The 13,423-nt window shown below is 48.9% G+C and overlaps 1 protein-coding gene across 7 annotated transcripts in view; it reads right to left on the reverse strand.

The window, feature by feature from the left end:
• Nucleotides 1-2,277: 2,277 nt before the first annotated feature.
• ERG (ETS transcription factor ERG) overlaps nt 2,278-13,423 on the reverse strand; it is a 175,492-nt gene continuing 164,346 nt past the window's right edge. For 6 of the 7 annotated variants that reach the window (XM_039914651.1, XM_029082971.2, XM_029082970.2 and 3 more), the window contains 4 exons: nt 12,617-12,685; nt 11,933-11,989; nt 11,498-11,545; nt 2,278-4,313 (listed from right to left, as the gene is read on the reverse strand). In XM_039914651.1, coding sequence (XP_039770585.1) covers nt 3,793-4,313; nt 11,498-11,545; nt 11,933-11,989; nt 12,617-12,685 — 695 coding nt within the window. In that variant the 3' untranslated portion in view covers nt 2,278-3,792. Of the gene's footprint in view, nt 4,314-8,993; nt 9,440-11,497; nt 11,546-11,932; nt 11,990-12,616; nt 12,686-13,423 lie in introns of those variants that run through there. The other variant, XM_039914652.1, reaches the window with a different exon arrangement.

Here is a 13,423-nt window from a genome sequence, read left to right on the forward strand (position 1 = left end):
TTAAGGAAGGGCTTCGATGCTGGAGAGGGCTATGGTCTTGTTCGTCCTCCCATTCCCCTTCTTAGAGAAATAAAACTGTCAGACAAGCAATGATCTCCGAGCAAGGAGGGAAAGACTCCAGAGCAGGAGATCACGGGGAAAGACTCCGTGCAGCAGAGCAGCATCTCACTCTACTAGAGCTGATTTAGTGTGAGCCTGAGATCATGTGGGGAGGGTAAGAACACAGTCACAATGGACAAGCAGCGTGGCTTAGTGGAAAGAGCACGGGCTTGGGAGTCAGAGGACATGGGTTCTGATCCCGGTTCTGCCACTTGTCTGCTGTGTGACCTTGGGGAAGCCACTTAACTTCTCTGTGCCTGTTAGCTCATATGTAAAATGGGGATGAAGACTGTGAGCCCCACGTGGGACAATCTGGTTACCCTCTATCTACCTCAGCACTTAGAACAGTTCTAGGCACATAGTAAGCACTTAACAAATACCGTAATCATTATTATTAAGCAGGGGTTGTGGGAGAGGGGAGATGAAAAGGGAGGCAACATCCGAACTCTAGTCCGGAATTAGTTTGGGCAATGGATCCTAATCAACTGATCAGTGGTATTGATTGAGCCTTTACTGTGTGCAGAGTGCAGTATTAGGAGCCCAGGGAGAGAGCGGTGGAGTGGTAGGTACAAGCCCTGCCTTCAGAGAGCTTACTAGAAACCAGAGGGGCAGTGTTGAAATTTGACAGTGATGCGAACCCAACGCCGGAGGGATCTGAAGGCTGGATTCGAGAGTCATTTATTGAGCAGGCGCCGGGTGGTCAGAACGCCCCGGGGTTGCTCGGATCGACATGAATACGGACAAGGAGCTGGGATCGAGGGGAAGGAAAAACAAAACCCTCTTAATCCAGAACAGCTGTTCGAGTCGAACAACTCTGTCTTTTTACTGTTTTGCTCTCGATGCAATCTCGAGAGGGTCGAAATGTGTTTCAGACATCGCCTGCGGATACGCCCGGGTAGGTGTGTCTGCCTCAACGTTCGAAAATAGCAAGTGACTAACCTTTTCCGGGAGCGCAGTTTGCCGCCAGCCTGGACTCTTTTTAATCTTTTTTTTTTTTTAAGGGATTCGGGCTCCCGATGGCCCGCTTCCTGGGGCTGCGGCGTGACTGGCAGTGGTGCTCCTCTTGGTCCGTGTAACGCCTGATGTCTTAACCTCTGGCAGCGGGTTGTGAGCTGCAGGTTCAGAGGCCCTTAGCCAAGGCTTCTGGGGCCCCAGGTTCTGGCTCAGTGTGCTGTGCTCTGCTAACAGTGGGGGAGGTGTGAAGGAGGGCGGGATGCAGGCTTAAAGGGGCATGGGGGTTTGCTCCCTGGTGGCCTCCGTTGGGCCTCCCTTAACTCTCAACTCCTCGGCCTGGGCTGGGGGCGTCTGTGAGCCCGAAGTGGGGAAAGTTAGAAGCCCACCTAGGATCTGGCTCGCTTGTGGGTGCCGGGCAGGGCCAGCTAGGGAGAGCAGTGGGGTCTGAGAGAGAGATGTTGGGCCGCGGGACCCGAGGGTCTCTGGAGCTGGAGGAAGGAGGGCACCCTGCTCGGCGAGCCCCGCTGAGGGAGGAGCCAGCGGGGCTGGCCCGGTCCTCCTTCTCCTCCTTCTCCTCCTCCTCCCAAGAGGATACTTGTTCCCTGGGCTTGAGTGGGAGGTCCCCCCCCCTTCAGGAGCATCTTCCTGCTGCCCGTGGCCACCAGCACCAGGGCTCTGCCCGCTGGGCTCCCAGCCAGGCACTGCTTCTAGCCCGCCTCCTGCGGGGTCTACACACTGCATACCACAATTAGTATTTGTTCTTCCCTTCATTTACTTTTGACAAAGCCGGCTGGATGCACAGTGACGGTCTTTGGCGTTTCATCCAACTCTTCTCCGGAATGCAGAACCAGGCCGATGGGATAGGGCGGTGGGGCTGGCCCGGGATTCCAGGATCGATCGTGTCCCCCGATTTTAATCAGTCAGTCAGTAGTAGCGAGCGCCTCCGGTGTGCAGAGCACCATCCCGATTGTCTCTTTCCAACCCGGGCGCCCTACTACACACATCCCCCAAACCACAGACAAGATGTCGCCAACCACGGTCAGGGGGCCGGGGCAGGGGGACACATCTGCAGGGCAGGGGCGGGCCAGAGGGACGGATCGTGGATCGTCTGCCACCACTGCCACATTCACACGCGCAAAACAAAACCCCCCGCATAAACCCATCTCACAAGAAATCCCAACAGGCATCTTGGTCCCTAAAATACACAAGCAGCCGACGCCTGGGTGAATCTGGATTGCCATGCTAGGCCAAGCTTATTTTATTACATACATTCTGCATTCTAAGGACTAATAAGTTCATATTGTAAACATTAAGCATACAGAGTTAAAATTCAAGGCCACAATATTTTTGATTGTCCCTTTGAGTGTGTGTCTGTGTGTGTTTTGTGTGTGAGTGTGTGTGTGTGTGTGTCTTTGGTTGGCCGAGATCAACTCGTAGTGTATAAATGCATAAGTTATATAATAATTATATAAAAAAAGAAAAAAATAACACTGACTCGAATACTTCATTCTGACAAACGCACAGCGTTCGCGACTCGAAAAAGAAAAACTGGAACCTGTCGAACCCCAAAGCACCTGTGGGATTTCTGATCGTGATAGGCGGGAAGGCCTCTCTTTCCTCCACCGGCTAGAGAGCCAGCTTTCCGCCCACAAATGACAAGATCCTGAAAGTTTATTTTAAATATCAGACAATTCCAGTTTTCCTTTTTTTTTTTTTAAAGAGAGATGTATATTCTGATTTCTGAATTCTGCTGTTTCGTCCTTCCTCCTCTTCATCAAAATCTCCTTTGTCCTTTCCCTAATCCTGGGGACGACCCCCCTCCCCCCGCCCCGCACCCCGGATCACGTTCGAGCACGAGTCCAGATCAGCCGCTCCCCACGGTTTCGACACCGACGCGTTTTCCAGCCTCGGCTGGAGAAGGCGCTTTCCGTTCTTCCTCCTCCTCCTCCTCTTCTTCTTCTCGTTCCCACCATCCATCCTCTCTCTGTCCCGTGGAAGGGCCTACCTCACCCACCTGCCCTTCGGTACATTCTCAGTCCTGCCGTTTGGCTCAGAGTTCCTGTGATACTGTCAAGAAATCTGAAAGTTGGGGGAATCTTCACAGTTTGAGTAGCTGCTGGCCCTCCGCTGTGCCTCGGAGAGCTGGGAGCTTTCAACCGAAACACCGCTGTTGTAATAATGCACATCGGCTTCCACGCTAAACCATTCTTTCTGATACGTTTCTCTTTTTTAAATACAGATAGTTACTTTTTTTTGAAAAATGAAATCATATACTGTGTGTTAGGTCAATATTGTACTCGCCTTATATTGCTGTAGTATAGAACCCAGATTGCATTAGCAGGATATCAAACTTTACACAAAAGCCTAGGAATGTCTTCAGACCACTTTCTTTGGCAGGTTTTTCTTTTTTTCTTTTTTTAACCCCCTTCCCCCCACATTACTTCATGCTTCTACTTACAACAGTCTTTCAGGATCCGTCCACAGATTCGATGCCCATATACATTACGTTCAGCATCCTCTTTGCTTCTTGAAAAATACATCAATTTATGCCCTCCCTCTGAGGAGTCTTTCTGACAACTTCCCTCCCCCACCCTCCTCCCTGCACCCATCCCTCCCCTCCCAGGGAACCACCTTCTGTGTTCTTCTTGAGGCACTTTAGATCCATTTTCTCCAGGAGTCTGTTGCGATTGGTCAGGGACAGCGTTGTGAGGAGAAGTGTCTGTCTGTCTGTGTGTCCGTCTAGTAGTAAGAGCCCAGGTGAGAAGGCATGTGGCTGGCCGGGAGCCTGGTGTTGGGGTAGATGCTTCCAGTCGGTGAATTCCAGTAGGGGTTGGGGGCAGCGAAGAAGCTGGAGGAGGTCACGGGCAGGGCTGGGGGGTGGGGGGGTACAAAGTTCATCTTCTGGGGGTGGGCGTGGTAGGAGCCCACGTACGGGAGGTCGGAGGGGTACTTGTACAGGGACGACTCGGGGGGGTGGGGCTGCAGCGCCTGGGCGATGCCGTGGAAGTCGAACTTGTAGGCGTAGCGCTTGCCGTGGACTTTGGTCATGATGTTCTTGTCGTAATAGTAGCGCAGGGCCCGGCTGAGCTTGTCGTAGTTCATGTTGGGCTTGCTCTTGCGCTCGCCCCAGCGCCGGGCCACCTCGTCCGGGTCCGTCATCTTGAACTCGCCGTTGGTGCCCTCCCAGGTGATGCAGTTTGCGTTGGAGCTGTCCGAGAGCAGCTCCAGGAGGAACTGCCACAGCTGGATCTGCCCGCTCCCTGCGAGGGCGACAAGCAAAACCTCAGTTAGCAGCTCAGGAACGCTGGGTGAGGGGGCTGGGTGGGGGCTGGCCAGCGGTACTGGTCCCCGGAGCCGGTGATACGTGAGCCGAATACGGGAAGATCGGGTCGAGGAGCAGCCTGGCCCGGGCCTGGGAGTTGGAGGACCTGGCTTCTAATCCGGGCTCCTCCACTTGCCTGCTGTGTGACCTTGGGCAAGCCACTTAAAGCCTCTGGGCCTCAGTTTCCTCTCCTGTAAAATGAAGATACAATGTGCCTATTCTCCCTCTTACATAGACTGAGCCCCATGTTGGGTAGGGGCCGTGTCCAACCTGATTGTATCTACCTCACTTACTAAAGTGCCTGGCACACTGTAAGTAAGTACAAATACCCCAGTTTTTTTCAGGGGGGGAGTCGTTAATGGTATTTAAGCACTTAGTATGTGCCAGGCACTGTCTTAAGCACTGGGGTTGAAACAAGCTAATCCGTTATTATTCTCTTTATTATTACTAGGGCAGAGGTGGTCCCTGGCCCCTTCCCTTTCCCCAGGGTCACGATCTAAGGGGATTAACTCACTCAAATTGACCTTGTCACAGCGCTTCGGGAAGAGAAGCAGCGAGAAGCAGTTTGGCCCAGGCCTGGGAGTCAGAAGAACCTGGGTTCTAATCCCAGCTCTGCCACTTGTCTGCTGTGTTATTTTGGACAAGTTACTTCATTTCTCTGTGCCTCAATTACCCCATCCGTAAAATGGGGATGAAGACTGTGAGCCCCATGTGAGACAGAGATTGGTGCCCAACCTGACAACCTGGTATGTTCCCCAGCATATGTCAGTGCCTGGCACAAAGTAAGCGCTTAGCAAATACTTTTAAAGGGGGAGGTGGGGGCAGACCAGGCCTGCCCCCCCGGGTGTGAACTTGTGTTTCAATCGATACCGCAAATCTGTGGTATTAACTCTAAGCTTCTTATAGGCAAGGAACATGGCTACCACCTCTGTTTTCTTGTACTCACCCAAGAGCTGAGGAGAGTGCTCCGCACACAGTAAGTGCTTGAAAAATACCATTGATGGATCAAGCCCCTACTCTCTTCAGAGCACTGTGATGCGCCTCGGTCTGAGACTTCGGTAGTAATAGTGGTGATTAAGCGCTTACTGTGTGCGGAGCCACCGCAGTAAGCAGTGGGAGGGAATATGCGGGCGGGAGTTAGGCATGGTCTCCGGCCCTCCGGGACTCACAGTTTACCACCCAGAATCTATCCCGGGGAGTTGATCTTAGTGTCAAGAGCTTGCATAGGGCCACTCACACCCTCTGCTCCCTGCCCGTCGTGGGGGTGCGGCCTATGCCAGTGCCCACCAGGCTCAGGCCGAGCCGGGAGTAGAAGCCAGGTGTGCCCGTTCCCAGGGCAGCCTGCCTGTGCCAGACCAAGGTTCCGTGGGGCTTTGCAGAACATTCAGTGTGCTCCGCCCTTGTAAACTGACCGGCCGGGAGACGCCCCTCGAAGGCCCAACGCACCTATTCAGAAAGGGGAAGTTGGGCAGAAACTGGCCCTTCTCCAAACCCGTTCGCCCCTTTCCAGTATTTAGGCAAGCGCTCTGCAATCTGACTGTTACAAAGCATTTCAAAAACCTGTGAAATAGTAAAGCTATTGCAATTGTCCTCGATAAGGCAAGAAGTGAAAAGATTTCTGAAACTGAACACTCAGCAGTGATTGTGACTTGCTGGTAGAGATGGCACTTATTCAGGTCTGTACTGTTGCACTTGTTTTGGGTTTTAAAAATCCAGTTAGCCTGCTAAATTGCAACTGTGTAGACCTGTGTGACTGCAGTTAACTGCCTCTCTCTCTCCCTTCTCTCTCTCTCTCTCTTTCTCTCTGTTGTCTCTGAACTTCTCGAGGAGTGGAAGGAGAGAAGAGATTCCCCGTCACCCTATTTGCCCTTTCTACAGCCTCTCGGGCACTTACTCCCACCTTGGCAGCTCTTATGTACTATATCCTTAGACTCAGTCGCCTCCCCTACCTGTAATTTATTTTAATGCCCGTCTCCTGCATTGGGCTGTAAGCCCTCTGAGAGAAGGAATTGTATAATCAACTATATTGTACTCTCCTGATTGCTTAGTTCAGTGCTCTGCACACTGTAAGCGCTCAATAAATACCATTGATAATAGGTCAGGTGAGATCACCTTCCCTTGCTGTGAATTCCTCAGTGAATTTGAGGAATTTCTCAGGTATTACAGAGTATGAGGGAATTCCAGCTTGAGCATTCTGCAGGCCCATTGAACCTGACCCCCTCTGTCTGGGGCAGTAGAAGAATGGGCTCTTTTTAAGCCCTCAGAGGGTCACCTCTGGAACAACAGGGCCTGGTGAGACGAATTAGAGGACCTGGGTTCTAATCCCGGCTTTGCCTGCTGGGTGACCTTGGGCAATTCACTTCTCTGTGCCTCAGTTCCTTCATCTGCAAAATGGGGATTCAACTGTGAGTCCCAGGTAGGACAGGGACTGTGTCTAATGTGATTATCTTGTATCTACCCCAGCGCTTAGTACAGTGCCTGGCACATAGTAATAGTAATTATGGTACTAGTTAAGCGCTTACTATGTGCCAAGCACTATTCTAAGAACTGGGGTAGATACAAATGAATCAGGTTGGACACAGTACCTGTCCCACATGGAGCTCACACTCTTATCCCCATTTTATAGATGAGGTAACTGAGACAGAGAAGTTAAATGACTTGCCCAAAATCCCACAGCAGACAGCAGAGCCAGCATTACAAGCCAGGTCCTTCTGACTCGCAGGCTCATGCTGTATCCACTGTTACACTGCTTCTCTAAGTGTTTAACAAATACCTTAATTAATTTTATTATTCTTGAGTTCTCCCAAACCCATAGCACAGTGCTCTGCACACAGTAGGGGCTTTGCCCCCAGTGGGTGGGCTGCACAGATTAGGTGCTCAATAGATTTGATTGATAGTGGGGAGACCCCACCCCTGCCCTACTGGCTTTGTGTCTGGAGGCACCAGGGCACCCGAGCCCCATAAGACAGTTGTCGGGGGGTGGTGGGGCAGAATCACCTTGGTGACCGCCGCCCTGGAGATGAGGCATATGTAGATATATTACTAGTATTAGCCACGCTGGGCTTTTTGCTTTTGTTCGCTGGTCTTACCAGTTTAATCTGGTCCTCTGTGCACTGGGGGAGAGCCCTGAATTGGACGAATACACTGCCTAGACTCACTGGACGGTTGCCGAAACCTTGACTTCATGCCGACCGTATAGACCTAAGCCTTAGTGGAGAGTCAGAGCCATCCAAGTATTTCCCAATTATCAGGCATTCCAGCATTACCACTATCAACGCCAGAATGGATTCTGGATAAATTATCATTATCAATGTAAGGATCCAGACGAAATGGATTTAGATCTTACACTTAGGCGGTGGGAACCTTTATTTTCAAAGTCCCACAGGCAAACTGTTTTTAATCAGTTTGTGCCGTGATGAATATTTCATTAATATTCATTTTTAAGTACGTTAAAAAAAGAATCTGTGGAATGAGCAAGACATGTGGTTTTAGTACTCAAGACATAACCGCAGGATCGAAATTGGATATATTAATAAACACCCTTTGAAGGGGTGAAACGTGGATTTTTGATTTTTACAATCTAACAGGCCTCCTTCTCAACACACAGCTGCAGCCAACAGTCATTCAAAAATACGTGATCAGTGTCCATTTCTGGACAAAAAGAGCCCAATTCCACAATTTGATGAGTACTCTGAGCGCTTAAGGGCCATAATATCCACCAGTAACCATTTACACCCTTGGCTTTGCTTCCTAGGAATTTCTTCCTCACAAATCTTGCGTGTACGGAATTTGCATGCGTAAGTATGTACGTAATGTTCCACTGTGCAAGTAGAGAGTGTTTTTAATTCCTCACACGCTTTCGAACCCTCTAAAAGCTTTCCCTCTGATCATGTGGACGGGGGCCTACAACTTGAAGGACGGACGGCTTGGCCAGATGGGACAAAAATGTAATTTGTGTCTGAATGCGGCGAGGATTGGGGGTTGGTTAGCAGAAACTCCTAGATCCGTGTCGTTACCTTCTAGCCAGGCAACCTCTGCCCCAGGAGGGCTGGCCAGGAGGAGAGTTGACCGGGGGGTGAGCCTTGGGGATGAACCCCAGGGATTAGCACAATTGCCACGTCTTGGGGGCTGCAACTTTCATATACCGACAATAAAAAAAACAGTGAAACCTCCATATGTTATTCTAGAACACACTTGGTGTGCTGGTGCGTTCTCTCTCTCCCTCTCTCTCCACTCCCCCCTTTCCCAAACCCACCTGGCCAGTTTCCGTGGCTACATGCCTCTGTGTTAGCTGTGGGGAGCAAACTGATCAGGGCAGGGTTGGGTCCTCAGGTCAAAGATCATATTTTGAGAAAGGCCACTATCATTGAAACCTGATGGTCCCCCGGGATGGTGAAGAAACGCTAAATGGGTTTCTCAGAGAGTGGGTCTCCACGGGCAGTCTTCACTGAGACCGTCAATTTCTGGGTCTCTCTGAGCTAGACTTGGCTGCGGGGGGGGGGGGGGGGGCGGTGAGGAACGAGTGGACAGTGAGATATCTCAATAATTTGGATCTCAGAGTTCAGAGATGCAGTTGGAGAAGGCAGGGATGGGGCGACTTTTCAAAAGCAACCAATACCTCCACTTCTCTATCCCTAACTTAAGTTTGCTCTCCTGACGAGAGGGACCCAGAGGGGTTTTTCCCCATCTCTTGTCAACAAAGGTTAAAACAAAAAAACATCTATTCCTTCAGCATTATACTTTATTTCAGCTATGGGCAAAATGCCAACATGACATTAATTCTGAATAATGGAAACTACATTAATCAGTGGTATTTGTTGAGCGCTTATTGTGCGCAGATCACTGTACTAAGTACTTGGGAGAGTACAACAGTTGCCAGACATGATTCCCTGCTCTCAAGGAGCTTACAGTTAAGTACAGCAGTAAGCATAAGCCATATTTAGGATTATATCAAGTGACCAATTCCTTGTGGAAAAACAGCGGACAGTTTGGTTGTGGAATAATGCCGTAGCGTCTCGGTGGTTTCTGGGAGCAGATAAATAACATGGTTTAATTCTGGCTTTCCTGTGGAAGAGATGAGTAAGACCATGACTCAAGACTAATTAGCTTACGTTCTCCTGAAAGGTGATAAAAATTGTGGCGATCTTTACCATCCGTGAATGTTGACTACCGATTATTATCAAGTGTTATTTAGAGATGAAACAGGCTTTTGCTTTTTATCTTGGAGACCAGGGTTTACTGGATGATATGGCGCAAAAAATGGGATGGAGATCAGGATTTAAGATTGTGTTCACTCGGACTGGATAAAGTGCCAATCTCTTTTTAAGGTATTAAAGACTATTATTAATAATGTACTGGTGGAATTTAGTAAGGGTCTGTACTAAGTGCTGGAGTGGATAATCAGGTTGGGCACAGTTCCTATCCTAAGAAGGAGGGATTGAATTCCCATTTTACATAAGAGCAAACTGAGGCCCAGAGAAGTTAAGTGATTTGCCCAAGGTCAATCAGCAGGCAAGTAGCAGAGCTGGGATTAGAACCCAGGTCCTCTGACTCCCAGATCCATGCTCTTTTCCACTGGGCCATGCCGGTTATGGTGTGCTTCAAACTGGGGGTTCTCAGCGTTGTTTTTTTTTCCTTTATGGCATTTGTTAAGTGCTTACTATGTGCCAGGCACAGTTCTAAGCACTGGGGTAGATACAAGCTAATCAGGTTGGACACAGTCCCTTTCCCATTTGGGGCTCACAGTCTTAATCTCCATTTTACAGATGAGATAACTGAGGCCCAGAGAAGTTAAGTGATTGGCTCAAGGTCACACAGCAAAGTGCTCTGCCATAATGTGTAATTTTAGAATGTCAGAGACTTTGGAAACAGGGATCATGTCTACCTACCCTATCCTACTCTCCCAAGCAATCAGCACAATGCTTTGCATACAATGAACACTCAATAAATACCACTGATGGAGGATGTGGGGTTTGGCCTTGTGTGTTAGAGGGTACCCACCCATAAAGTTTAGCAAGAATGCCCCCTTAGTTTTCTAGGAACACTGGTGGTGAATTGTGGAGGCGGAGGGGAGGTATGCTGGGAGTAACAGGCGGCATCCGGTTTTGCTTTTACTGACAGGAAAAAAATACAGGTACCTGCTTAAGGGAGAGCAAGCTACCTTCACTCACACTATACTCTTTCAAATGCTGGTTACAGATCTTGGGGTGGGGTGATCAACAAAAGCTCCTTTGTTTTTCTCTCCTCCTTTTGGGCCCAAAGAAGTGCCTGAGCTTACATGGATGTGTGAGGGAGAGACAGTTGCATACGTTTGAGCTTTTTGACGTTTGTTTCTGCTGCGGAGGAGATGCAGCACATGTTTTGAATTTTTGAAGACAGTGTCAACCCAGCTGGCTCTAATCTACATAAAAACAAAAATGTAGCCCATCACACTGATAGTGATAAATGAGGAAGGGTGACGATCCTTGAACAAATGGGCCAGATTAGAGGCTCCTTGGAGTGTCTTGGGAAATCGAAATGGTACAAAGCTAAAGTAGGAAAGAAGAACCCCGGCAGTTAAACTCCCCCATTTCAAAGCCTTATTGAAAGCACATCTCCTCCAAGAGGCCTTCTCTGACTAAACCCTCCTTTCCTCTTCTCCCACTCCCTTCTGCGTCACCCTGACTTGCTCCCTTGCTCCCTGTCCCAGCTCCACAGCACTTAGGTCCATATCTGTCATTTATTTATATTAATGTCTTCCCCTCTAGATTGTAAGCTTATTGTGGGCAGGGAATATGTCTGTTTATTGTTCTACTGTACTCTCCCAAGCTCTTAATACAGTGCTTTGCACACAGTAAATGCAATTGAACTGAATTGAACCCCAGGGGCCTCACCCATCTGGTTGTTGTGTGCTTTGGGTGGAGGATAGGAAGATTGTTTTTTCTCATGGGTCCCTTCATATATCTGACTATAAGTGGTAATGCTGAGACCTCCCACAGTTTAGCATGTGAGCTCACCATGGGCCAGCACACCCATGGGGAACAGAATGTATGTTTTTACAGGAAGACAAGTTAGTCTACAGATAACCACCTCCCAGATTAGACACGAGACTCTGAGAACCTGCAGGGGGAATCTGAATCTCACCTGGATTTGCGAGGCGACTGCTTGTGGGTCCAAGAATTTGGTAAGGATCTAGAGTGGGAAGAAAAGGAGAGATTAGATTCTGAGTAAATCCACTTCTGGGCTGATCCAGAAATGCCCAGCCCATTTCTCGGAATTAATTTGCTCTTTCTTCCCTCTGAGCACTTTGGTTGTTTAGGATATCATTTCAAAAGTGTTGTCCTGAGCTGGAATTAAAAACTGGTACCAGCTCATTGATTTTATCTGGGGACATTCCTGAATTTTCCCCCAAGTGTATTATTCCTCAAACCATTTGCGGTAAACCTAAGATGGAGTTTTGGAAAAGTGACAGTGTAGATCCTGGAGTCCATCTCCTGCCATTTCCATGTCAGTGCTAGTTCCTGGCAAACCCATCCATTCTCCAATTAGCCCGCCACTTGCATCAAAATGAAAACACACCTAACTGAGGGCGTTGATCTTCTGTTTTGGGCACTGTTGAGGAGGAGGGCGGAGTAACTGAAAACACAAAAACATGAAAAATTCAGATTATATTTGATGTCTGAACATCACCAACTGAGACTCGCATGTAGGTTCGGTTGCATTAGTAAAGTGCCAGCGCTTAGTACTGTGCCTACATAATAATAATAATGTTGGTATTTAAGTGCTTACTATATGCAGAGCATTGTTCTAAGCGCTGGGGTAGATACAGGGCAATCAGGTATAATCCCCATTTTACAGATAAGGTAACTGAGGCACCAAGAAGTTAAGTGACTTTCCTACAGTGCTTAACCAATACCATTACTGTTATTATTAGATTTGCGGTGGTGTGCTGCGTTGTCGTGGACATTAAAGTCTTGGAAAGAAGCCGATCTCTGCCAAACGCAGATCTCAAAGTGGGAGAATATCTCTGTGATAGCTAGGGAGGAGAAGGATTTTTGTATCCCATTTTCATTGGGATTGCCCAATTCAAGAATGAATATCAGGAAAGACAATGAAGGATGACATAATTCATCAAAGGCAGCTCCCAGACGGTTTTAGGCATATGGGTTCCGTAGAAATGCAGGATAGGGGTTGGGGCAGGGTGAGGAGTGTGTCTGTGTGTTGCTTCACACAGATTCCACTGGTGATAAGGAAATACGGTACCTTTGGGTTGTGGAGCGGGGTGACTGTGACTTGTCCAGGCTGACCTCCTGGCCGGTTCATAAGGTAGGTCTGAAGAACAAAGAAGGCAGCTGAACTCTCCATCGCACACATTGCTGAACTGCTTGAAGTCCTCACTCAAACAAACCCCGGCGGGGAGAAGGGCAGGAGAATGACCGCTGGGGCTCTCTGGATCTTACTCCATTTGCATTCTGGGTGGTCCTATAACCAGCGGGAGCGGATACATAGGGAACAGTCTCCTCTAGACTATAAGCTCCTTGTGGGCAGGGATCTTGTCCACCAACTCTGTTGTAGTGTACTCTCCAAACTCTTAGTACAGTGCTCTGCACACAGTGCCATTGATTGATGGATTGGAGCTTTTAGAATTCCTCTCCGTAGCAAGAACAGAACATAATTCTCTGTGGCCACTTTCCAATTTCCCTAGGACGGGTTTTGGCTTTGGTCCCCCTAGGCCAGAAGGGATATAAGGATTCAAGGCCATCTATCTAATCAATCCATCTGCCTCCAGTCAGACCTGCGCCCAACCCTTCCCAAAGGTGGGACCCAGAATCTCCCAAGGGAACAGATCATGTTCATCTCCAACAGGAAGCTCTTCCTGAGGTCTCCCCATTCCCCTCGACTGTCCACTTCCCTCCAGGAAGAGCACTACAGAGGTTTATTGGGTACCTGCTAGGTGAAATGCACTGTACTGAGTCCTTGGTAAAATACAACAGATATCACGGTCCTTTTTGACTGGGTACCTGCTAGGTGAAATGCACTGTACTGAGTCCTTGGTAAAATACAACAGAT

Source organism: Ornithorhynchus anatinus, chromosome 18, assembly GCF_004115215.2.
Source record: "Ornithorhynchus anatinus isolate Pmale09 chromosome 18, mOrnAna1.pri.v4, whole genome shotgun sequence".
NCBI classification, from domain to species: domain Eukaryota; kingdom Metazoa; phylum Chordata; class Mammalia; order Monotremata; family Ornithorhynchidae; genus Ornithorhynchus; species Ornithorhynchus anatinus.